The following is a 26,164-nucleotide window of genomic DNA, read 5'->3' as shown; positions in this document are numbered from 1 at the left end:
ATTGGTGCAAAGATTGGGTCACTGTTTCTGTATCCTCTTCTTTCCGCAGATACGTTCTAGAGTGCGGAATGGGACAGTAGGTTGGCTGTTCTTCAGCAGACATTTCCTGAGCACTTGCTCTTGCAGAATGTGCTCTCCTGGGCCACTGTGAGGTGTGGGAATAAAGGAGACCTGTTCCTTGAGGGCTAGGGTCCGTAGCTTCATGGGGAAGAGAGACATCATCCAAGGAGCTTCTGTAGTAAGAGACAGTTCAACGCACATTTGGACAGTTACAGGCTGAGCTTCGAAGAGGGGGCAGAAGAATCCAACCTAATTTCCAACTGGGAGGTTTAGGGTAAGTAGGTCTGAGCAGTGGCATTCACTCTGAGCCTGGAAGTATTCACGTATCCGTAGTCAGAAAGTAGGAGGAAAGACATTCCAGACTGAAAGTATCTAGTAGTAGTAGGAAGTACCTGGCAGTGTGTTTCTAGAAAAGGTGGGTTTAAAAGCAGGTTGTGTGACCAATATGTACCACGAGGTAAGCGGAAAGATCATAAATTTGGTCTGATGTGATGTGGAGGACGTGACACGTGTTCATTCCACAGAAAATGGGGTGCAGTTGAATAGCTGGAGAAGGTGGAGGAGACCATCTGTCCTCTACTTTAGGAAAATCATCATCACAAAATACCGTGAAGAGGGAATTAGAGAAAAGGGTGGGCTTGCGGGGACGTGGGATGGGAGGCTTCCTGAAATGACACTCTGCAGTCCAACAAAGAGATGTTGGTGGGTCCAAGAACAAGTGGAAAGGTCTCTTAGCTATCCAAAAGCATAGAGTGGTCATGAAGCTATCACTGGGGGAGGGGACACCCTCAGGAGGGGCATTTGAGTCGGGACTTGTGTGGAGAAGTTCTTTCGGTAGTGGGGCCTGCAGCTCAGATGGGAATGGGCACAGATTTGTGAGTCCCTTGCTTAGCAGAAATACTCCAGGCACAAAAGTAAACGGGACTCCTAATGTAAGGTTGTGCACCGCGAAGAAAAGTTTACGACTTGAACTTAGAAAAAACCCTCGTGCTGCGGCAGAAAGGGAGACCTGTTCCACACCAAGCAGGGACATCAAGGACATTTGAATCAGAGTCTTTCAGGATTGTGCAGAGCTGTGAAAACTGCCCCTTTTCTCTCCTTTTGAAAGTGGCTCTTCCTAATTCAAGATGTAGAAAGAAGCCGAAAACTCAGAGAGGAACCTGAGATCAGGTCATTGCTCCTGGCAACTTAATCTTCCCCAGACTCAATTACTTGATGTTCCCCATGTAGATAATTAACCCTTCACCCACAGCACAAACTCAGTGAGGACGTGTCCAGGCACCAATTTTATAGTAAAGGGCAACGTACAGAGTCAACCCATCAGCAAATCAAAGCAGAGACTGCAGTGGGATGGGGAATGCGTTTTCTAGAAAGTATTCTGTAGAACTCACTGACCTTTGACCAGATTTATTTGCTGCTCCTTTAAGACTGTGCAACTCCCTCCACCTAAATGTGTCAGGACTTGAGACTCCCCACCTCCTCCCCAAACAAGACTTAGCATGAATTAAGATCCAAGTGAAAATCAGAGTTGGTACTCGGTGACATCGCTAACATGCATCAAATAGTACCAACATTTTGTATTTGCACATTTTTCAATGTCTTTTCTGCTTGAATGGAAGAAATGGAAAAAGAAGTAGAGCATTATCAAATACCATGTTCAAATGAGTTGTCAGTGCGTTGGGCAGATGCTCATTCTCAGGAGAAACTGATACGAATAGCAGCTGGGGTTCCAGGTTCTGATGGCATCGAACATCACGGTGCCATGGACTCTACCTAATCCAGTTAGTTTTACATACATACGAGTATAGAACTTCGTTCTAAACTTCCCTTTCCTTAATGGCTATGATTTTGAACTCTGGTTCTTCAGTCTGTCAGTCGCCAGACCACTTGCACGCACCACAGGGGGGGAAAGAAATCAGAATGATTAACTACTTGAAAATGAGACACCTGTGAGGGACTTTTGAAGCAAGGCGGTCACTCATGCCAAAACCAAACAGTATAAATTCATCATTTTCCAATTTTAAACCGTAAGTCTATAGGAGAGGGCCCTGCAATCAGTTGGGGAATGCAAAAGATCTGTGCTTTGGAAATCATTCTTGTAAGGTCTGACCACATGAGAGCATTTAGCCTTATAATTCTGCCCTTGAAAGGCAAACTTTCGGAGGTGGGAGAGGCGAGCAAACTGGGGAAGCATGTTATAATGACCTTAGGCTCTTATCAGTAGAAACAGAGCGTGGTAAAGGGGGACAGGGTCTTCAAAGCCTCCGTGGCTGTGGCCTCATGTGAATTCCTTGTTAACCTCCAGTGATGTAACTCAGTAACTTTGTTTATTCCGAAGAACGCACATAAAAGAATTGCTCTCGAGATGACTGGGGAGAAAAAAAATAGTTGTCCCGAAACAGGACCCGATGTAGAGCCTCTTTAAAAAATGGGAAGCTAGAAGAAAAGGAGGTGATGCTCTTGAAATGCGGCAGGCTGACCTCCGCGTCGGAAGGTTTCAAACTTGAACCCTGCCGGGGAGGAACCACTTTTCTGGAGGGAAGTGAGGATCAGTGGTCGTGATATGAGATGGGCCGTTTCTAAAGGTTTGCTTCCTCAGCTTGACCGGCCCTGGCGTCACCCGCCGATTGTTTTCATTGCCGTGCTCCTGTTTCAGGGGTCCCCCTGAAGCCCAGAAAAGAGTTACGGTTTACAGAACTGCAGTCTGGACAGCTGGAGATTAAGTGGTCCTCGAAATTCAATATTTCCATCGAGCCTGTGATCTACGTGGTACAAAGAAGATGGAATTATGGAATCCATCCTAGCGAAGACGATGCCACCCAGTGGCAGACGGTAGCCCAGGTAAGTGGTTCACGGACTCCCTCCCCTCCCTCCCCCTTGAGGTAACGTCTATCGCCCTCCTGCAGGTAGAAAATTAACTTGCTGTGCCTCAGCCGAGATAGCCTGACTACCCAAAGGACTTAGTCAGACGGGGACATCATAGCCCACGCATCTACAGAAGACAGGATGAGCTCCGTAGGTACAACCCGGTGCGACGAGGAGCTTGACTCTTGGATTCCTTTGCTCAAAATACATGTGCAAGGGAGATCATTTTCTGAGTGCTCGCATTTATTTCCTCCAAGAAGTCTATTTCCTTGAGATAAACTTAAAACCGACCCGAGTAAGAGAAATGCAACAGCATTAGGACGAGTTCATATGATAGTGGATCATCTAAATGACTTCTAGTTTTCTTCCACATCGAAGCCTTCGTTCTGCACAAGGACTTGAGTAGCATGGAGTATGAGTCCTATCACCCAACTAGCTAGTGGGGGGGACCCAGCCAGTCCTTGCAAAGTGTTTCCTGTGTCCCGGGCAGCTCACACACTAACACCCCACCTGCATGGTAGCAGTCCTGGGGTTTATCTTAGCACTGCGGCTTCCTTTTCTGCCTTGCCGATGAGAAAAGCAAAATATTTTCTTTCTTTTTAAGAGCTGCTAAATGGACTACCAGCTGCAAGAAACCTACACGGTTTTAGAGAAAGAACAGATTCTCAGTGTGAAACTGCCTCCTGCCCTCAGCAGCCGCAGTGCCTTCTCCACATGTGTCTGTGGGCAGAAACCCTGACCTGGCGGGGATCGGGTCATTTTGCTCGAGAGATTCCCATTAGTCCTTTTCAGTAACTGCGAAACACATTTCAGTGTACAGGTGTTGGCAGGAGGAATTTGGTTCTTTTCTAGTAGTAGTAACTCAAAGAGGATAAACACTAAAATAATTTAGAGACCCCAAAAGAAAGGGACAATTTGATGTACAAGAAACAAATTAGTGGCAAAACAAAACAAAACAAAAACCCAACCACTGGTCAAATAAATTTAGTGATTCTATTTCATACGTATTTCCTTAAAGTTCACTTTAATAAAACCTAAAGATGTCTGGCATACAGCCTAAAAGTTTATTTGATTTATGTGGTATGCTTCCTTAATGGTATGATCTCACTTACAAATTTTCCAAATTATTTAAGATTTATGAAAGCAAATGACAATAAGAGCCGCTCTTATATCCCTTCTGTTTTGGAGAGAGGAAAGGCTTTTAATTATTTTTATTATTTTCACTGGTTCATGCCTTCCTTTGTCTTCCTTCCACCTTCCTTTCTTTGTCTGCTAAATGCTGTGGGGATCATGGTGACTTCAGTGTTTTAACCTCAAGGGCACTAAGAGTAAATGTTGAAGTCCGTGAACTAGTCGCCTCACATTCTGCCAAACGAGGTAGAAAGCCCCCTTGAAGAGTTCAGAGCCTTCCCTTTTAGATGTTGAAGCAAAGGTGACAGCCCCTCTCAAGAGGTTACTTCAGCGTAGGGTTTGGGAGGGTTTGGGTTCCATTTCACTTGCCGGTGTTCATGCCCTGAGCGTGGCTTTGCAACTCCAGCAGGAGTGGCAGCCAAACTAGGCATCTTCCCTGGTGTCCAGTTTTATTCCTGCGGACATTTTCTTGGACAGATGTCTACACACCTCGCCTTGGAGGAACACGACCGGGTCCTTGCAGATCTTACCCGGTTTACTCAAATAAGGAAGAAAGGCTTGCATTGCCATGTACTTCCGGAAGTTGTTAGCGCTCTTTAAAGCGCATGGGTCCTCATACCGACTTCCAAGGCCCTATTTGGCAAGCACGTTCGAGAGGCATTTTCTTTCTGCAACCGGCAGATGATTTCATCTTCTTGCCTATCATGGAATGATCAGCTCACGTATACGTTCGCTCAGATGTGTAATTGAGTGATGAAGCCCCTCGTGGGTTTAATGCTACATTAAGTCATCCGACCTAAGTAGCCCAGGCATGTTCCTAGCGTTGGCTCCAGAGATCTTTAACTCTTTGGGGTGCGGTCCCTAGGAGTGGAATGAAACACCTGAAATGCCCTAGAAGTTCCCTGACCCCCGGCCGCTCTTCTCATAACTGAGCACGATCACCGCACTTACCCACAAGGGCGCAGGGAGGTCGGGGCGGCGTTGTGCCGACTGACGAGGTGCTGTGCTTTTCAGACGCACCCGACTGGCACGTCTGGGTAAAAGGGTTCTCTGTGCTCTGTGACATTCCTCCGCAGACCACGGATGAGCGGGTCCAGCTGACCGACGTACGACCCAGCAGGTGGTACCAGTTCCGAGTGGCGGCTGTCAACGTGCACGGGACCCGAGGCTTCACGGCCCCCAGCAAACACTTCCGCTCCTCCAAAGGTCGGTGTCGCGTCCCTGACCCCACGCTCACCTTGCTGCCGGGCACACCCGCGCTGTGGAGCCTTGGTGGCGCCCTGTCCGTATGTGTGGCTGGTCAGCACGTGGCTTGCCGTTCTTCGCCGACGGGACCACGTGTGTGTGAGAGGAAGGTTCGGAACGTCACCGGCCTTTCGCCTTCACAACATCGCACAAGATAACAGAACGGGGTTTTCTCAGCTCGGAAGGGGTGGTTCCGTCTTTGCCTCGAGATGTTCTGCCTTAGTCACCTTTCAGTTAATTTCTGGAGGGAAGAGTTTGGTTTGAGCTCCTGGAGACTGTGCAGCTTCTCTTGAAACGATGGTTATGTCGAGTGTGAATTAATCTCTCTTGCTTCGTACCAGCCAGACTTTGAACCCCGGGTCCCCTGTGTCATTGCTCTTAATTCTGTTCGGTTCTTACCTCGTTGCTATTGGAAAGCCTCTGGCATCCCGTGACTGCTGATGCTGTGACATCTCGGGTGAGTTTCGTGTGTGCGAGTGGAACTAGGGGGCGGACGTCCCTGGACTAGACACAAACAGTGCATCCGCGTGTATTTCCTCCAGGTGTGCTTAGTGGGCTGTGTGCCTTCTGTGTTCAGTCCACGTCTGCTGCGAGAGCCCACGTCACAGCCAGGGGCTGGGCAGCTCATGCGCGTACTCCCCGACGGTTCTCCTGGTACGGGGACGCTAATTTAGATTGATTTTAAGCAAAATGCTTTGTGATGTTAATGAAGGATGGAAGACGGGTCCCATCAGTCCTATGTCTTTCATTTCGGGAGTGTCTGAGCTGGCTGCCATCACTTCCCATTTCTGTTGCGCGACGGGGGAAACGTATGTGTTGATGCCAGTCTGTCCGTTTCTCACTACGTCATATTGCAACCCCTTTGTCGATGTCATTTTTGGTCTCAAAAGTGGAAAGCTTGCAACCGAAGTCATTTAATATTGGATTCTGTTACACCTTACGTTGTACACTTTCAACTCTTTTTTTTTTAAAAGACCTTTTAGGAAAGGAAAGGTGCCTTTTTTTTTTTTCCCCCTCCATGGAGGCAAACACACGAACCAAATTTAAAAGTGCAATCACAGACATCAAACCTTGTCTTGAGACTGTGTCTCCAATTGGTCTGATGATTTAGAGAGGCCAGGGAAATAAATCATTAACAGTGTGTTCAGAGGCGAGGATCCGTAAGAGGCTTGAGAGCTCTTCACCTTGGTTTCATGGTTCACATGCGATGCAGGCACGATGTGGTCAAATGTGTTACCATCTGTTCGGTTGCCTGGTCTGGTGTTTTCAGGTCACGGCTGCAGGAACAGCAGACAGAAGCCGTTGCCAGCCCTTTGGAGACAGATGTGGAATACCTTTAGGGGTTGGGCGGGATCTGGGCAAAGCTCCACTGACAGTTCCCAGGGCCGGTCATGTGGCTGCCAACTGCCTGGGAGGCATCCATTCTGAGCAACTCGCAAGGCCTTGCTGTCCCGGGATGCCCCCAGTATATCTGAGCACCTGAATAGTCTAGAACTAGAGCTGCACCCCTCAAATTTAAATGGGCTTTTGCTGAATGAGAATGCACCGCGTTGGGGAAGCATAGCATTCACCATTACGCTGTTGTTCTATTTCCTGATTTTCCAAACACACCCAACACCGAGCATTCCAGACTCTAGTCCTTGCGGTTCTTGCAAACCAAAAATGTCTGCACGGAATACACAGGAGATTCTACTCTTTTTCCAGTGAAGATGCATCACGGAATTATGGAAATGGAATAGATCCGCTAAATGGCTGGCGACATCTCCTCTAGGATTTGTCTAAAGGGAGCCTGACCATTGACAAGATGTCACCACGTCCTTCCTCGCCTTATTCAGATCTCATCAAATGGAGAAATGGGCCTTAATGGGAAAACGGTGTTTAACAACCTTACTGAAATACAATTATCGTACCATTAAATTCATCCCTCTTACGCGTACAGTCCAGTGATTTGTGCTATTCACGACTTATGCATCACCATCGTCCACTTGTAGAATCCACCAAGAGCCTCCAGTGCCTTCCTGGGGAAACTTTAAAGTAGAGACAAAGTTAGTTTTGAGTCTTCACCTTCCCATCACTCATGTTTCATTCCCTTTTGTATTAAGTATTTGTTAAGCTCCTATGTGTGTCAGACACTGGTCTAGGCATGGGCGATAATAAATGAATGAAAGGACAAAAATGTCTGCTTTTGTGGACACACACACTTACGCCAATTGCGGGTATGAGGAAGCAGTCAACAAGATTAATAAGTAACATACTGTTGTACAGTAGGGTAGGTAGTGACAAATGATGATAAAAATAAAGATTAGAACAGAGGAGATGTTGGGGGGAGTATTTTGTTGTTAGTTTTAGGGAGGGTAGACCAAGGTTTTGCTGAGAAAGAGAGGTTTGTCTAAAGGAGGTGAAAGAGTCAGCCTTGCACCAATTTGAAAGGAGAGCATTCCGGTTCCTGGAAGCAGTCGGTGCAAAGGTCCTGAGGCAGGAGTGAGCTTGCCGTGTTCATGGAACAGCACAGGAGCCCGAGGGTTGAGCTGTGGAATAGGGCAGGGGAGCTGGAGATGAAGCCTGAGAGGAAGGAGGGAGGTGGGGCGATGGAACCATTCTAAAAGTGGGTGATGTGGGCTGCCCAACTCAGAAAAGTCATTACACTGTTCATGTAATGTGAGTGAGTTTTATGGAATGGAAGTTAAGTCCCAATAAAGTCACTTAAACAGTTTTTCCCCAGTAAGCCCCCTTTCTCCACTTGAAGAGATTGAGTAAATGGGGAAAGATGTGGTGCCATCTTGCAAATGGTTACGTATCCTTTAGACAAGTCCTGCAGGAAATCTTTGACCGTCTGGCAGAATTACGACACTCCCATCATTCCACCATGCATGTTCGCTGAACCTACAGTAGAACCTCTTACGAATTCTGCACCAGCACTTGCGGTTTGCTGGGGTGCCAGACCCATAGTCTAGAATGTTCCTCACAGTGAGATGTACGGAAGTATGGATACGGGGCGTATTTGTAAAACCGGGAAATAACATTGCACCAGAGGCTGCCCTGTTTCCAAAAATGGTGCATTTTCATTTAGTAAAAGCCCTTTCATTCCTGCTGTGCCCCAGAACTGAAACTGTACCGTTGTAAGTCCTCTAGTGCTTTAAAATGGCTTTGAGAAAGATTGATTGCTTCTCAAATAATAGTCTGTGCAAAGGGTAAAAAGTGTATTTGAGTTGGGTGGAGGGCCAGCCTTGGTAATTTAAGTCTGGGTCAAGGGAAAAGGGAAGGGATTTTTTTTTTTCATCTACAATAAACACTTATGAAAATAAAAGGAAAATTAAATAGAGAAAGAAAAAAAAACTTGATAAAATGGGTTTCATTTCGTTTACGCTTTCTGCCTGGTATTCATTGGCCATAATCCTGATTTTCATGGAAAAGCCAAAATTCTTGTCATTTTCTTCTTAATGGTTCTGTTTAAATACAAAATTAGTCTGTGGTTTGCCAGGACGGATTGGCTATTAACTAAGTTAATTTCCTTTTAAGTCGTGTATTTTCCCATAACTTCATCCTCACCCCTTAGAATGCTGATTTTTACGGAAAATTCAGAGTTGTACATGGACTGGTAACTCAGTTTCATGTTTTCCTCCTCCCGGTGAATACCATCTTTGTTGTCAGCCCCCAGAAGACATGCATGATTATAAATTGGAGACAATCAGCCATTCCTGCTGGCAGCAGAAAGCCCAGAATAGAGGCTGGGATAATTTCTGTATTTACTTATTTAAATTCTCTACTACCTTTCCCTAGTACTTAAGAAGGAAAATCGTCTTCAACGTTAAAAACTCCAATTACAAGTAAGTCAGTATCCTAATGTCTCTTTCTGGTTTTTGCCTCTTTCTGTGGAAACTAGAAATGGTAACGCTTCTCCACGGAGAGTTCCCTTCCTGGGTCATTGTTAGGATGAAGCGCCTTTCTAGCTACCAAGCTGCCAGATCGTAGGGTCCACCGAAACTCTTCCGTGCTATTGCCCTGGAACACAGCGAAGGAGGCCTGCTGCGTAGGAACACGAGGGTCGCTATGCCCATCTGTGCACGTGAGCCTGACCCATGCACGTTTCCTGCAGCGATGGGGCTTCTCCAGAGGCCCATGCAGGTGAAAGCTTTGAGTGGAGGTGGCTTATTTCGGAGGAAATCCAGCAAACTGGGTAGGTGGGAGGTGAAGGAAGACGGGGAACAGAAGGAAGAGGATGAAAAGGTGTGTTGTCATATTGGCTGCCACTGTGGGTGACCAGAACTCCTTCCCGTGGGGACTCGGGCAGCGGATGCAGCCTGTCTCCCAGCACATCTGTCCTGCAGGTGGGCAGAACCTGCTCGGGGCCCGGGGGCGAAGGCGCATTTACAAGCTGAGCTGTGTGTGTCCTGAAGTAGTACAGAGCAGGGGCGAAGATTTGGGCCCCTGGGGGGGTCTGCAGTGGTTTTACTCCACACCCACAGCACTCCTATTAGGACATTTGCAGTCGTGGGTTAAAATCCATGTATGGACAGTTCCGTGAAAGGAATGCCCGCATCACTAGAGTCCCAGGCTGCTTCCCGTGTCGGACGGCGGTAGTCCCTGCAGACACGCAGCCTTTCTAGCCTCTCTTGTGGCCTCTCCCCTGCTCCCACCCTGTCCCAGAAGCTGGCAAGCTTCCTGTGATGTCTGTAGGATTTCGAACGAGCAGAGCCCCCAGACGTGCGAGTGAACCACCCAGAGGGACAGTCGTACCTACACAAAACGTACTTTTTGGCTTCCGATGCACATTTGCTTCTCTTTTTCAGCAGATCGGTGTTTCACCTTTCCTTGATCATGTCGATGATTATCAGCAAAAAATGTGTATGTGTTGCGTGCGCAGCTTTGGAAATATATATTGCTAAGTCCTCGTACCTGCACCAAAATACTCTTTACGAGACTGCCGAATTTGGGAAAGAGTGCATCTGCCTTTCGGCATGACTTCTGGGTGTCAACATGGGTAGTGACAGAGGGAAGACTTCCAATTTTCTAGGTGGTGCAAAACAAAATATGATTTTTGTGTGGTGTTTTTTTTGTTTGTTTTTTTTTGCATGTTGCCAAAAGCAGGCCAACATTTGTTTGGATGTTTGGGATTAGTCAGTATCCGTTTAGCATTCTGAAACAGCAAATGTTAAAGGAAAACGTAGAAGGAAAAATGTTAAAATCCACCTTCTGTTGTCATTCAGCTAATACATCCACCATCTTTGAGTTATGATACTCACTTCCCTCCAAATTCAAGGTTTCTCCTCCACCTTCCTTCTCTGCTTTCCCACATGTACAGGATACATTACCAAGAAAAAGCGCAGAACGCATTGTTTTCGGAGCGCAGAGGTAGCGCGCTGGCTGTTATTCCGTGCATACGTAACAGAGTGTTGGTGAGCCGAGAACAGGCAGCCCTGGGGGTCATGACGCTCCCTGATGCTCCGTGCGGACCCTCGAGACTCCTTACGCCTCTGCACAGCTCCTCCGCGAGCGCCCTTTGCACTGGGCGAGACTCCCGGGTGGCTGTGTCTTGAAACCATTGAGTAGTTGGAAACCCGCCTGCAGTGTAGCTTCTGCAGCTTTCCGAAGGCTTGCGAGTTGTGTGTCTAGATACTGCAGGGTGATTCCTGTTTTTTTTAACGAGGGAAGGAAAATGGTCCCAACTGCTGAGTCTGGATGGGAAAAGAAAAGCTAAATTTTAGAACCAGCCTTCTAATTCGGTTGCAGAACGTGTGAGTAGTCCTACCATTGCTTTAAAAATGTAACTCCACTCGGTCACGATGACGTACCTTGAGAGAGAGAGATTCCTGTAATGCGTTTCAGTGGGAGGTTTGATCTCTGGATACCATATGAGGAAATCAAGGAAGTAATAAAATTAACATTCATTTTCTTAGAACATATGTTGTTCCTCTCTGTGCACATGTCTGAATATATTTGTGTGTATGTATGTGGTTATTTACTTATCATCTCTTTCTTGCTGTTTGCATACTACCGTTCGCTTGTGGCATTGTCCACCAAAACTTAAAGAAAGAATGAAACCTTCACCTCCCGAGAGGAAACCCAGATGTTCCGTCTTCCGTGGCTGGAAACACCACATACGATCGTTAGTAAAGGGAACTATTCTTGTCCAACTCTGACACTGGACGTTCATGCTAAATGATGGATACAGCTCGCGCTGGAAATTGTAGATAAGCAGAAAAAAGCTAGCACAGCCTTCCTAGGTCAGTTATCTTTGGAAGCATGCTTCCCTTCTGCTTCCTGAGATGTGTTTCTGCAGATAATTGGGGAGATCCCACAGAGGGAGTGCAAAGCAGCGGAAGGGAAATCGAGGTGGGGGAGAAGTGCTCGGACTTAAGCTGCAGAGGGAGGGCTTGGAGAGCATTGCTCTTGTGATGACTCTGACCCCCACCCCCCACTCTACGCTCTAGAACATAAATCTCCCACGTTCAATTTCCTCACCTGCAAAATGGGAACCAATGTCCAACATTTACTCAACAAAATGCAGCCGTACGTTTATAACATTGGAGCTGGTGCTCATGTCAAGTTTCAAGAGCTAATGCCATCACTGCTTTTGAAAGACTAGCTCAGGGATTGGCAGTCTGTGGCCTGCGGTCCAAATCTGCCTTGCTGCTTGCTTTTACAGATAAAGTTTTATCGGCACACGGCTCATTTGTTGACATCGTTTCCATGGCTGCTTTTGAGCTACAGTAGCAAAGTTAGGCAGTTGCCACAGAGACCGTGTGGTCTGCAGATCCTGAAGTTAAGTTTATTCAGCCCCCTGACCAAAAGAGTTTGTCAGTCCCTGCACTAGACTATTACGACGGACACTTTGCCCACAAAAGGGCTTTCTGTAGTTTCTTTCTGCAGGCACAGCGGCCCATGGTCACGATGGTGACGTATAACACAGGTAGAGGTGTGGTCTGTGTAGGTCTGTATTTTAGAGCCTCAACTTCCTCTTTCTGCCCTCCTTTTCAGTCTCCTGACTCTACTGCCACCCATTACTTGAATGACCTCGGACAAGTCACTTTCCCTCTGTAACCTGAAGACCTTCACCAGTTTCTAAAAAAACGTGCCAAGTAAATAAATTGCAGAATCCCTTAGGGCTTTATTAAAATGTAGAGTCTTTATATGTATATTTTTTTCACATGCAGACTTCCAAGTAGACATTTCAAAATTTGAATGCAATTAAGACATCGTGCCAACCGAAAGAAAAGCTTCTGTGATTCAGCAAAGGGAATATATTTTCCTTCCTAATGTAGGGAGCCATCACACAAGGCAGGGAATGGCTTGACTATGGGAATTTTCGGACTGCAAATGAAATCCTTCAGGTTAGAGAAATGGGATGGGCTGCCTCTCACCTGACATCTACAGCAAATAAATGGACAAATGAATATTTGGTTTACAGAGGAGAATCAGGGCAGTAACCAGACAATCTGTGCAACTGCCTTTTGCTTCATAATCGAACTGTGATTATTTTAGGGGTGTCTCATCTTGCTAATGGAAGTCTACCATCTTGATAGTGTAAATTGTCGGAAAGGGCTTTACGTTTCAGATAATGTCAAGCAAATACAAATTCACATATTGGAAAGCATGATTTCCTCATAGGTCATTGTCAGGAATTATGTTGTTGGATGTTTCATGTTTCATCAACGAGATGACGTTATTCTGGGTCATTATGATCACATCCAAGGTGTGATCAAGTTTTCCAGGGCAGTAAGTAAGTATGTAGTGAATGGAGTAGATGAGGACACGGGTGAAATACCCAATATTACACTTGGATTTCTTGAGAAGAGGAGATGATTTTGAGCTCTTCCTGTGCACCTAGAATAAGTGGAGAATTCACGTAACTACTTATTTTCAGCATACAGACATTCAGGTGCATCACTGAAGACATGTACTGCCTCGATCATCTTTACATATTGAGATTGTTTTCCTTGCCTTGAAGTGATGATTAGCATGCAAACTAGTTTCCCTCTCGGAAAAGTCTGTAGCTCCTTTTTGTAGGTAACTGTTGGAGTCCTACCACAGAGGAAGGGGGATTGCTCGGAGTCTCTTATTTCAAGCCAGAAAGAGCCTCCCCTTTGATTTTGTAGTTCACTTTACGGTCTTGTTAGGATTCACCCATTCTGGTTGACGGGGTTTAAAACTGGCACTGAAATACCACCTTACAAATTAAAGCCAACAGTTAGGAAATGTGTTTGTTATCCATTCATCTACTCATTTAGCGACAATTTCCCAAGTGCCTACTACCTGCTAGGCCCTCTTCTCAATGCCGGGAATACAGAAGGGAACAAAACAGATAAAAAAGATCCTCCCCTCATGGGGCTTTCATGATCCTGTGTGGAGGTAGACAGCAAATAAAGTGCATAATAAGTCAGTTGGTAATATGGGCTGTGGGAGAACAAGAAAGCAGGAGGAGGTCACGGTGAAAGCTTTCTCAGTGGCGGGAGGAAAGAGCAGCTAGCTCTGTTGAACAGGGCGGCTTCTGGTAGACCCGCAGTGGGTGAGGAGCCCGCCGTGGGGAGACGTGGGGGAAGGCATATAGGCAAAGCCCGGGGGAAAGCCTCAGCCTCATGGTTGTCCTCTCTGAGAAATCGCATGGGAGCCACGTGGCTAGAGCAGAGGGGTCTGGTGGGGCTGGGGAAGGATTTGGGAGCGAATGTGAGGCCAGGATGTTTGGGAGACTGCAACACTTTGCCTCTAACTGAGCCGGGAAGCCTGCAGCACAGTAGCAATGAGACGTCTGTGCGGTAAAGAACCACCCGAGTGTTGTGGTGAGGAAAGCTACGGGGAGGTGGTCTCAGCACGAGCGAGTGTTGATAGGAGGTCTCTGCAGTAACGGGGGAAAGACGGTGGTGCCTTGGTGCAGGCCGTCCACTCTGGATGTATTTTGAAGTCAGTGCTACCAGGTGTTGCTGAAGGGACGTGAGAGCACAAGAAGTGTGTGACCTCAGGGTTTTCAGCCTGGTTAGGCGGAAGGAAGGGGTTTCCATTTACTGAAATGGTGGCCCGTGTGGTGGGCTGACAACGATGATGATTTGAGTGTTGGACACGTTATTTTCGAGTTGGCTCTGAGACCTCCACGTGGAGCTGACAGGAGAACCATCGAATATTGGACTCTCCGTTTGGGGCAAAATCTCTCTTGGAGACATAACATCTGAGAGTCAGCAGCACAAAGGCTTTAGGTAAAGCTGGGACTGGACCAGATCCCTAGAAAGTGCAAGTGCACGAGAGAGAAGAGGGAGGTCCCCGAGTTCAGGGGCTGGGTGCTGTCCTGTTTAGAAAATGGTGGCATGGGGACAAACCAGATCCCTAGAAAGTGCGAGTACACGAGAGACAAGAGGGAGGTCCCCGAGTTCAGGGGCTGGGTGCTGTCCTGTTTAGAAAATGGTGGCATGGGGACAAACCAGATCCCTAGAAAGTGCGAGTACACGAGAGACAAGAGGGAGGTCCCCGAGTTCAGGGGCTGGGTGCTGTCCTGTTTAGAGATGGTGGCATGGGGACAAACCAGATCCCTAGAAAGTGTGAGTGCACAAGAGAGAAGAGGGAGGTCCCCGAGTTCAGGGGCTGGGTGCTGTCCTGTTTAGAGATGGTGGCATGGGGACAAACCAGATCCCTAGAAAGTGTGAGTGCACAAGAGAGAAGAGGGAGGTCCCCGAGTTCAGAGGCTGTGTGCTGTCCTGTTTAGAAAATGGTGGCATGGGGACAAACCAGGTCCCTAGAAAGTGCGAGTGCACCAGAGAGAAGAGGGAGGTCCCCGAGTTCAGGGGCTGGGTGCTGTCCTGTTTAGAAAATGGTGGCATGGGGACAAACCAGATCCCTAGAAAGTGCGAGTACACGAGAGACAAGAGGGAGGTCCCCGAGTTCAGGGGCTGGGTGCTGTCCTGTTTAGAGATGGTGGCATGGGGACAAACCAGATCCCTAGAAAGTGCGGGTACACGAGAGAGAAGAGGGAGGTCCCCGAGTTCAGGGGCTGGGTGCTGTCCTGTTTAGAAAATGGTGGCATGGGGACAAACCAGATCCCTAGAAAGTGCGAGCGCACCAGAGAGAAGAGGGAGGTCCCCGAGTTCAAGGGCTGGGTGCTGTCCTGTTTAGAGATGGTGGCATGGGGACAAACCGGGGGGCGGGGTTGCAGAGCGTGAGAAGAGAATCCGTGTCCTGCGGGACCGAAGGGAAATTCAGCAGAATGGTGTCAAGTGGAGACTATGACTCAAAGAGAAGGTGCTGATGAGCGGTGTCACTCCGTGTGGACGATGGGAGTGGGGCTTCTCGGTGGCTCTGCTGAGCCAGCACCACAAGGAACCCGGTGCTTCCCCTGCCCAGGCTAAGGGAAACCAGCGTCTTCCAGCTTACGCACAACTGAGTCATGTGCGCACCTCCTGTTTCTGGCCATCGGGTGCAGTCCTTTCCAAGCTGTAGCCTGCACAGAGTTCATCTACTTCAGAATTATGTGTGCATTTTACATGGAAAATAGCTTACGTAAAACCTACAGATACATATTTATGTAAATACATAAAACATACGCATACAGGGGCCCCACTGGGACTCACCCCATCAGCGCATCCCAGTGTATGTCTTGGGCGCTCCCAGAAGGTTCCTGAAGTTGACTGTTGCAGAACCGCCCGATCGACAGTATCACGAAACGTGCTCTGGATTAGGCGCTTACCTGAAAAAGCAACTACGAAATGTTCTCGTTTTTAGAAACTAAGCAGCCAAGCAAACCTCCAGCCCTTCCCTATATATCTCAGAGAAAAAAAGCAAGATATTTTTTAAAATAATTCATGTTTTCATCATTCCCAAATCACAAACGGTCCTGACAGTAAAGACACGGGTATTTTTCCCTCGGTCTTCTTCATTTATGTCAAGTTAGATACAACTTCTTTGCACTTCTGATGCAGATGGTATTATAATTCGAATTCTTGACAGCATTTTTCTGGGAAGACATCTTCAAACAAAACCATCTGTAAATAATTTGTGGTGAGCGGCATCTACACTTGCTCACTTCATGGCAGAGAATGAAGGAAAGCCCGTCTCACTTGTGCATATGTAGTCATCTTTGTTAGATATATTTAAAATGGAGATTTGTAGGGTAATAATTCCAGAGCCTAGTCTGTCTCTTGACAGCTGAGAAGGGTTTGGTTTATGTGACAAGCAAGAAATGGTGAAATTATGAAAATGGATGTTATCCGTATGTCATCCGATTTGTAATGCAGATTAAGAAAAAATGCTTTATTTTTGCTGATCTCCCTTGTTGCTCTTGCTGAAGCAAGGATCAAAAGCTACAGGGCCACCAAGATGGAAGCGATTACTTGTGAGAGCTGGATTTCTATCTTTTTCTTTCCAGAGTTTTCAAGCGCAGGTCTCCTTTGCTGACCTATTTAATGTCAACCAGCCTAAATGGAATTTTACCATGTTTTCTTTTTTTTTTTTTTTAAAGATTTTATTTATTTGAGAGCGTGCAAGCGGGGAGGGGCAGAGGGACAGGGACAGGGAGAAAGAATCCCAGGCAGACTCTGTGCTGAGCGCAGAGCCCGGCATGGGCTGGATCTCATGACTGTGGGACCATGACCTGAGCCAAAACCGAGAGTCCGACGCTTAACTGACTGAGCCACCCAGGTGCCCCAAATTTTACCATGCTTTATACAAACTTACCCATTTCTGTACAGTGAAAATTTAGCTGGGTTATAGTGGTTATGTAAATGCCTACCAGGAGCCTTCTGGATTACAAATATGGCCCAAACAATGTATGTTTTGTAGTCCGTATTTTCATTTGAGTCTTACAGAGGGGGTTGTATTTGTTTTCAGCTTTTCTACACGTAAAGGGCGGCGCTCACGTGTTGACCATGTAGTCATTAGCCATACAAGGGTATGGGTTTTGTTGTCACCTTGGTACTAGAGTATGTGGTTTGTCTTTCTCCTGGATTTCAGATCCATCTGCACCGCCCGCGCCGGCCAACCTCCGGCTTGCAAATTCCACCATAAACAGTGACAACACCGTGACCGTGGCTGTGGTTTGGGATCTCCCCGAGGAACCCGACATCCCCGTGCACCACTACAAGGTGTTTTGGACCTGGACGGTCAGCAGCAAATCCCTTGTCCCCACAAAAAAGAAGCGGAGAAAGACCACGGATGGGGTAAGTGGGCGCGAGAGGGAAGAGTGGCGTCTTCTTGCACGGTGTACTTGAACGCAAGGCGACAGCCCGGAGGGTGGCCTCTGCTGAGCTCAGAGAAGGAGTGGGTGAAAGAAAGCTTCCCATCCCTCTTTTTGGGCTGAGGAAGTACAGAGGACAGAGGGCCATTCCAGAAGTTTTGCCTTTGGCATTTTAGGTGAAAATAGCTGAATGTAGCCCATTGACCTACTCCTATCCAAATAGCAGCCACAACTCCAGGAGAGGAATAGAAATCATTTTGTCTTGACTGTCCAGTCATAGAAAATTATAGAACTCAAAATGTCTCTTACATTTACATCTTCTTTGGTTTTGTTTGAGATCCTTATAAATCGACGAGCAAACGTCCGTGTCTTTCCTGTCGCAGGGGATTTTCCTCGTAAGCTAATCAGCTTGGAAAATGCATGTTTCACAATATATTGTTCGCATTGATTAAAAGAACTTGGAATGGTTTATTTTCCAGATGCCAAGAAATAAAGTCTCCACTGAACCATTTTCTGAAATGAGATTTCTATGAGAGTGAACATTTGGCATTGTATGAAATTCTTGGTGCAGAGAAAGGAGTTCCTCGGTTTCCTTTATTGTTAGAAAACTTACATAAACAACTTCCCCCTAATTTATAAGGCTGAATTCCATAAAAAATACATGTTTGAAAGTATTTTTTAAAAAGGATAACAAGACTTTTTTTTTTTTTTTTTGGCAGTGAAGATTCCGATTTCTGTGCCATTTAGCGTTCTAAAACATGTGCCCAAAAGTCCGTATCCTTGATATTTAGCTGATGCCTATTTTGGTTTTATTTTTAAGAAACTTTCCGGGCGCCTGGGTGGCTCAGTTGGTTAAGCGACTGCCTTCGGCTCAGGTCATGATCCTGGAGTCCCTGGATCGAGTCCCGCATCAGGCTCCCTGCTCGGCGGGGAGCCTGCTTCTCCCTCTCCCGCTCCCCCCTCTTGTGCTCTCTCTCTCTCTCACTCTCTCTCTCAAATAAATAAATAAAATCTTTAGGAAAAAAAAAAAAAACTTTCCGACAGTCCCATTCTCTATTTTCACGGACTTCACAATAAGCGATAATTGGCAGCGCCTGGTTATGTCATAGGAAGATTTAAAGGAGCTCAGGTTGTGGGATCATAGGGGTTGGAAGCAAAATGTGACCTGTGCTGTGGATATGGGATCTGCACGCACATGCACACACACACACACACACAATACACGTGCATACACACACACGGATGTCATCCGTCAGCAAACAGCATCACGGGTTACTAGGCAACTTCGCAGTTTATTTCTATTCTATATCAGTGAGATAAATAAAACCTGAACTGCAGATTTTCTTGAAGTCATTAATAGGCCAGGTGAGCCAAAACTGTAGGTCACTATCTTAGGAGTGACTTACGTTCTTGGATCCACTGTAGGCAAGCTATAGGTCCTGTGGACCCCTAAATTCTCAATGTTAAAATCTGAGCAACTGAGATGAGGATTGGAAACTGGAGAAATCCAAAAGAACATGAGAAATTATGAAATGTCCTTTTTGGGTATCAATAGGTTCCCATTCACTAAGATACCATTCTGATATCCTTGGTAAATAAGAAGAGAGGGGGATTTTTCAAGGGGATGCTCTTTCAAAAGTGCATTTTCTTTTCCTCAGGAGATAACAGTTTGGGGAGAGTGATAAGCCATCCGACAGGAAACCCCCAGTAGAAGAAAGTGAGAATTGGTAGTTCATGCAGACACACTATCAGAGAGGTAGACGGCCCTCCACGAGGCGCCGAGAGGGTTTCTCTGTGGTGGTACCAGGGCAGAGCATGGGCCCTGCCTCCCCGCAGAGAGGTAGCCACGGCCTGGCGTCTGACCCTCAGACTTGCGGCTTGGCCATCAGCCTTCCAGAGCCAAACAGATGACGATGGCCAAGATCTGATCATTCACCCCTCAAACGCCCAAATCGTAAAGCGAAGCCATCTATAATCCACAGTGAGCGTTACGCTCACGCTTCTGACATGCCCATGAAAAGCCTGCTCTCTTGCTGAAAAGAGATCGGATGAGACCTGAAGTTATGATCCGAATGCGACCAGGTGACTGTGGAACTTAAACACAGGAGTTACTTATGTGACTCAGTGCTTGATGATTCCAGACGATACTCTTCCTGCAGCAAGGACACTGCATGCAGGAAACTGGAAGTACTCCCCACTGGGAAGTGCGTGCGGCCGGTGGCCTGCCGTTTGGAGTTGTGTTAGCGGTGTGCACTTTCTGTCCTTCGCAAATGTCAGTACCACCACCTAGACTGTTTCTTGGCAAGCCTATAGTCAGGGAGCTCTGAATCCCATCACGCGCATGGTAGTTTGACAAATGTTTGCATGGTAAGATGCACGACCTGATTTTTCTTCATTACAAGGTCTTGCAAGGGCGTTTCCTATCCTGTTTTCCTCTAACCCTTGAAAAAGCACCCGACTCAGAGTTATCAGACGTGGGCTCCTATCTTAGAGCTTCGATCAGACACCTGGTTTGCTCCGATGTGTCACTGGATCTCAGAGTTTAGTAGAATTCCTGTCTGGCCTCCAGCTTCACTTAATGCTGCAGGTCACACACACATGCTTGGATGAGTGCTTGGTATTAACAATAATGATGACAAAAAAATCTCGAAGCATTTTTTATAGGATGATTTTTCCTACTACTTTTTTTTTTTCTTTTTTAAGATTTTATTTATTTGACAGAGAGAGACACAGCGAGAGAGGGAACACAAGCAGGGAGAGTGGGAGAGGGAGAAGCAGGCTTCCCGAGGAGCAGGGGGCCCGATGCGGGGCTCGATCCCGGGACTCCAGGATCATGACCTGAGCCGAAGGCAGACGCCTAATGACTGAGCCACCCAGGCGCCCCCCTACTACTTTTGATTGAAAGGCACTCAGAGAAGATTTAAAAGAAATATTAAAGAAATAGTGAACGTCAATTCATAATTTTTCCAGGTATGTGCCAACATGAGCTTCTGTCAGGTTATGACAAACCCATCTCTTTTCTCCGTGAAGTGGTGTCTAGGATGGGAGGCGACAGAATTACTCATTTCTATAGTATCGGAGAGGATCCAGTAATTAGGATAAGGAACCGTTTCCAAAGAATATGTTTGGCCATTCTGTAAAATTTATCTGGACGCAGAGTAAAACTGCATTTTCAGATGCTCAAGATGAGGAGAACTGTGTGACCTTAGAGAATGAAGGCATACGCTGGGTAGAGGTGGATGTGTGCTTCCTGAGGACCATCTGGCTTCGGGATGAAGAGGACGGGCAGGGCAGGCTTGTAACGGGCTTGGCGCATCTTGTCTTCCTCTGCAGTCCCAGAATTCCGTGCTCCTGGACAGACTCCAGCCGGACTACGGCTACACCGTGGAGCTGCAGGCCATCGCATACTGGGGGCAGACGCGCCTGAAGGGGGCCAAGGCCTCCCTGCACTTCACGCCCGTGCATGCCACCAGCCGCAGTAAGTGCCTTGTGCTTGTTGTCAGGTGGGCACAAAAGCCAGGACTTGCCCGGGGTGGGGGGGGGGGTCTCACCTGGAATCGTGACCCGGTAATTCTTGGCGGGCGGTAAACCTACAATGCCGAGCTAGATGACCTCTAGAACGACCGTGTGTCTGACACTTTCCCCTTTGAAGTTTCTCTTTTGATTTTTATCCACTGAATATGCAATATTTTGGTGTCACAATGGAAATTTAACAAGAAAACTTAGGTCCCCTAAAAACGTGACAGGAGACACACCCATTTTCACGGGTATTCCCCAGCGCTCACCATCCCTTCATATTCCAGTTAGTAAGTTATTCCCATATTGATTTTCCTAGTTTCCGGCATGTTTGCGACAAACTGTGCAAAGCAGAAGGAGAGTCTTACATGGCACTCCTATCTGAGCCAGAAAATAAGTTACTTTCCTGTTTCTGGCTTTGTTCACAAGAGGGGACAGGTCAGAGCCGCAGTGGAGAAGCGCCTGGCAAGGTTTCTGGGAACGGGGCAGATGAAAGGGGTGTGTGATGTTGATTCCCTATGAGTAGAGCCCCGTGGTGTCTGCCTTTCATCATGGGTCTGGTGCAGAGGGCAGAAGGATGGGCTAAAACCCTGTCTGAATTTCGGAGAGGTGAGCCTCGCTATGCAGAATTAGATGCGGTCATTGCTTGTAATTATCTTCTACCACCTGCGAAACATCGGATCAGAACGAGCAGGTCTGTTTGAAATGACGCTTTCAAAAAAGTTCTAGAAACAGAGCTTCCTACCTGCTTGAGAAACCATCTCTTTGGAGATTAAATGTATTTGAAACAGTCTATGATATCTTTGTAGGAGTCTGGGTATAACACAACTTTTACCTAAAACTTCTCACGGAAACTTTTCTATATGTTTAGCAACTTATACTGATTTTCCAATCCTGTCATCCATCCATCCATCCTCCACCTGGAATGTAGGGCTATGGATTATGACATTACTGTGTCTAGTGATGGGGATACTTATCATGTGAGACTCTCTTATATGAGAAACACAGGTGCACTGTAGAGTGTGTATACTGCATGGACCAAGTATACACGATCTGGTATACATGGGCCATGTGTTTGTGTATGTGTGCTTGTCTGTGCATGTGCACGCACACACGCACACATGCACACGCACACACAAGCACACATGGATACACATACACACACGCACACACATGCACGCACACACAAGCACACATGGATACATACATGCACACATGCACAATGCATATACATATACACACGCACACATGCAAACACATATACACACGCATACACACATACACATGCAGACGCAAGCACACAGGCATACATATACACGCACAATGCATATACATATACACACGCACACATGCAAACACATATACACACGCATACACACATACACATGCAGACGCAAGCACACAGGCATACATATACACACACATGCACACACACATACACATATACACACATGCACACACGCATACATACACATATACACACATGTACACCCATGCACACGCACATATACACATGCACACACACGCATACACATATGCACACGTGCACACACATGCACACACGTACACACGTGCACACATGCATACATATATGCACACACGTGCACACATACACACGCATGCACACACATACACGCACATGCACACACATATACACACAATGCGCACACACTTGCACACACAATGCACACACGTACACATGCGCACACACGCATATACAGACACACGCAAACACATATACACATGCACACACATATACACATGCGCACACACATATACACTTGCACACATATACACATGCACAGACACATGCATACACATATACACACGTGCACACACATATGCATGCACACACTTATACACATGCGCACACATGCACACACAGATACACATGCACACACGCAAACACATATACACACACATGGACACACATATACACATGCACATGGACACATGCACACACGTACACACATGCACACATGCATACACATATACACGTGCAAACACGCGCACACACACATATACACATGCGCGCACACACACGCCCATGCACACATGCATACACATATACACACGCATCCACACACACATGCACACGCACACATGCACACACATATACACATGCACGCACACACACGACCATGCACACACATATACACACGCACACACGCATCCACACATGCACATGCACACATGTATGCACATATACACATGCACACGCACACATGCACGCACATATACACATGCACGCACACACGCATACACACAGGTACATGCATACGCATGCACGCACACATGTGCACACACGTTATTGCAGCACTAGATGCATTCTGATTGCTGCCTAATGTTGAGTTTAGAAGATAAGCATGTACACAAGACCACATGAGCATCAGCCCATTGCACACGGAGCCGTGAGGAACCGTGGAAGCAGAAGACACGTGGCAGTGGAAAAGGAGAGCCCTGAAGAGCAGGGAGGGCCCCCGCGGGCCCAGGAGGCATGGGCATCAGCCCACACGAGTGTGGAGTGTGTGCAAGTGCAGAGACCGGAAAGAGCCCCGAGTGTGCAGAGAAGTCAGTGCTGGGGGAGAAGAAAGGAAGGGGGAGTGGGAGGCTCTCCCAGGCTCTCCTGCAGCACACAGCTCCACCCTTCACCCCTCTGTTCACACCGGAGCCCGAGAGGCCATCTTCAGGATTCTCTTTCCTTTTTCTCGAGAAATGCAATTCTTTAAAAAGTCCTTCTGTCTCTAATGCCAAATTCTGTGTGGGATCTGTCAAATTCTTTGCCATGTTCAGGCCATTCCCACCTCTTTCTTAGAATTAAAATACTTCCCTAATTAATATTTGTCTCCAGTCTTTCTTAACTATCCATTTTGTAGATGGCAGCCAACACGTGCTTTAGAAAATATTCACCATGTAACAGATCTCTCCCTCTTCTGAGTTCTGAGAGTGTCACCTCTTCATCTTCTCCCCAGAGTTCGTCCTTCACTCCTTTCCCCTTCGTCCCTCCCCAGCTTCCTCCTCAGACCCAAGTCCTTCAGACCTTTTGTTCCTGCTAGTGGGGATTTCGTCTGTCCTGTAAAGTAGGTTTGCCTTTTAGTGTCCTGGTTTTTCCGGTAAACAGCATTCCTTCCCCATTAGAAACTGGTGTGGGATTGCAGACTCCCATAATTTGTGTGCATTCCCACAACCGAGAACAAGGAGGAAAAGAATCCGAGCTCAGCCGTGCCCTTGTAGAGGGCTCACTGTGGAGCGCCCCGTCATGGTCGCGCCCGGACCGAGCTGCAAGGGGGCTCTGGGCCTCTGCAGTTGCACATCTCGGGCTTTCTCACTCTTCCTGGCCCATCGGGTCAGTGAGACCCTCGTGGACTAGCTTCGTCTCCCAGCCTCTCCAGGATGATTGTAAACCTGTCTCTCTCACACCTTAAGCCATATTGCACAATAGAGTTCAGCTTCCTCCCTCTCGGTAAGGCACTCGGTTCCCCATAAATATGAACACATCATGTCTCTCTTCCCCTGTCCTCTGTACTGCAAGGCAGAAACATCCTGCTCTTTGCATATGGCAGACTGCACCATGTGGGGTGGAGGCCCACCACTTTCCGACTTGGCGAAGAACATCCACCAAACCAAAACCTCATCTAGGTCACGGAACACGGATTATCTTTCGTTGTTGCGCTCCACGTGTATACACACCGTGCACAGGTATTGTTCTGGAAGGATTTGTGGAACAGCCTCAGTCAGGAAGCCCTCTCTTACCTGCAACTGCAGTCAGCTTTCCATTGGACAGGTTGATTCTGAGTGCTAATGTCACTTTCTAATCATCTTTTAAAATTAGATAATGTTTTACCTGATCGATAAGGAGTTACAACAGTTAACCCTTCAAAGGCCACTTTATTCTCAGAATTAGCTGATGCCTCTCATGTGGCTTCAGAAAGGTGGTAGAGGAAAAGTAAAAAATGAACAGTGCAAAGTACCTGTCATACGCGTATTGTTTAGTCTCAGGGTGTCCTGTGGAAGAGAAGGGCTTTACGAAGGATTATGCAGGACGTAGGTGAATATTTGTCAGGATTTCATATACTGGAGTTGATGTGCAATCTCATGAGGGCTAGTATATGACTTTTTAAAAAAGATTTTATTTATTTATTTGACATAGAGTGAGAGAGGGAATGAGAGAATAAGCAGAGGGAGCTGCAGAGGGAGAGGGAGAAGCAGGTTCCCCACTGAGCAGGGAGCCTGATGCGGGGCTCGATCCCAGAACCCTGGGATCATGACCCTGGGATCATAACCTGAGTCGAAGGCGGACGCTTAATCGACTGAGCCACCCAGGCACCCCTAATATATGACTTTTACAAGAACACTGTGTATTTCATCATGGACTAACGAGAAGTAAAGAATAACTTCAACTTTATAGTATAAGCCAGGGAAATTACATTTTATACGAAAGAGGGTAGTAAATGCCAGCATATAAATTACTTTTTGAAATACGTTTTCCCAGGGCTGCAGGCTACTCAGTGTTTCAATGACACAAATCCCTACATAAGCAAAAGCTGAGTGTTCATGCTGTGTTATAAAAGAGCCCCTCGAAGGAAGAAAGATGTAACACTCTTGAATGGAAATGCAGCTTGCTTTTTTGGAGGCAGGAGGATCATTTCCAGGGTTGACAGATTGCAAAGGTTTTATAGTTGCATCAGGCAACTGGGGGATTCTTCTAGCTCTTAAAAATGGAGCAGAGAGGAGGAAATATGCTGAATCTCTTGATCTGTAAAATTATTCAGAATTTTGACATTTGAAAAAATAGTGTACTCATTCAGTTCTCTTACCTTTGGGGCTATTAAAGAGTATCAGTCATACCTCGTATCTTTTCACAACACGTAGAAATGATTTTATTGTGTTTTGGTTTATTACTGACAGTGCAGGACTCCCCCTTAGAGTCAGGGCCATGCTCCTAGGACAGAGGCCCGCGTCTCCCTGTCCTTCCCGTGTGGGGTGACTCGGCAACGCTAGTGTGGATGCATTTCAATAAAGCAATGGCATTTCCATCTTGAAATACAGAAAACTACGTCCTTGCCTATATGTAGTGAAAAATAAAAGCATGTGTAGGACATAACAAAGTAGGAAGATAAAATTCACATAGAGGTTAAACATAGTATCTAAACTTTTGCTTATCCATGGCAAATTCTCAAAGTCGCAGATTAT

At 46.8% G+C, this 26,164-nt stretch overlaps 1 protein-coding gene across 5 annotated transcripts in view; it reads left to right on the top strand.

Moving 5' to 3' along the window:
- Nucleotides 1–26,164, top strand: part of ANOS1 (anosmin 1) — a 187,377-nt gene that overhangs the window by 124,940 nt on the left and 36,273 nt on the right. For all 5 annotated transcript variants that reach the window (XR_010406022.1, XR_010406021.1, XM_064573704.1 and 2 more), the window contains exons 5-8: nt 2,717–2,901; nt 5,133–5,262; nt 17,233–17,438; nt 20,789–20,933. Coding sequence is in view for 3 of the 5 variants with exons in the window: in XM_064573704.1 (XP_064429774.1) it covers nt 2,717–2,901; nt 5,133–5,262; nt 17,233–17,438; nt 20,789–20,933 (666 nt within the window). In the remaining 2 variants the exon portion in view is untranslated. The remainder of the gene's footprint in view (nt 1–2,716; nt 2,902–5,132; nt 5,263–17,232; nt 17,439–20,788; nt 20,934–26,164) is intronic.

The sequence above is a fragment of the Mirounga angustirostris genome, unplaced genomic scaffold, assembly GCF_029215605.1.
Source record: "Mirounga angustirostris isolate CCGP_5_RB_7025 unplaced genomic scaffold, mMirAng1.0.hap1 SCAF_11, whole genome shotgun sequence".
Lineage (NCBI taxonomy): Eukaryota > Metazoa > Chordata > Mammalia > Carnivora > Phocidae > Mirounga > Mirounga angustirostris.
The sequence above is the reverse complement of the archived record's forward strand: the minus strand, read 5'-3'. Positions and strand labels throughout refer to the sequence as shown.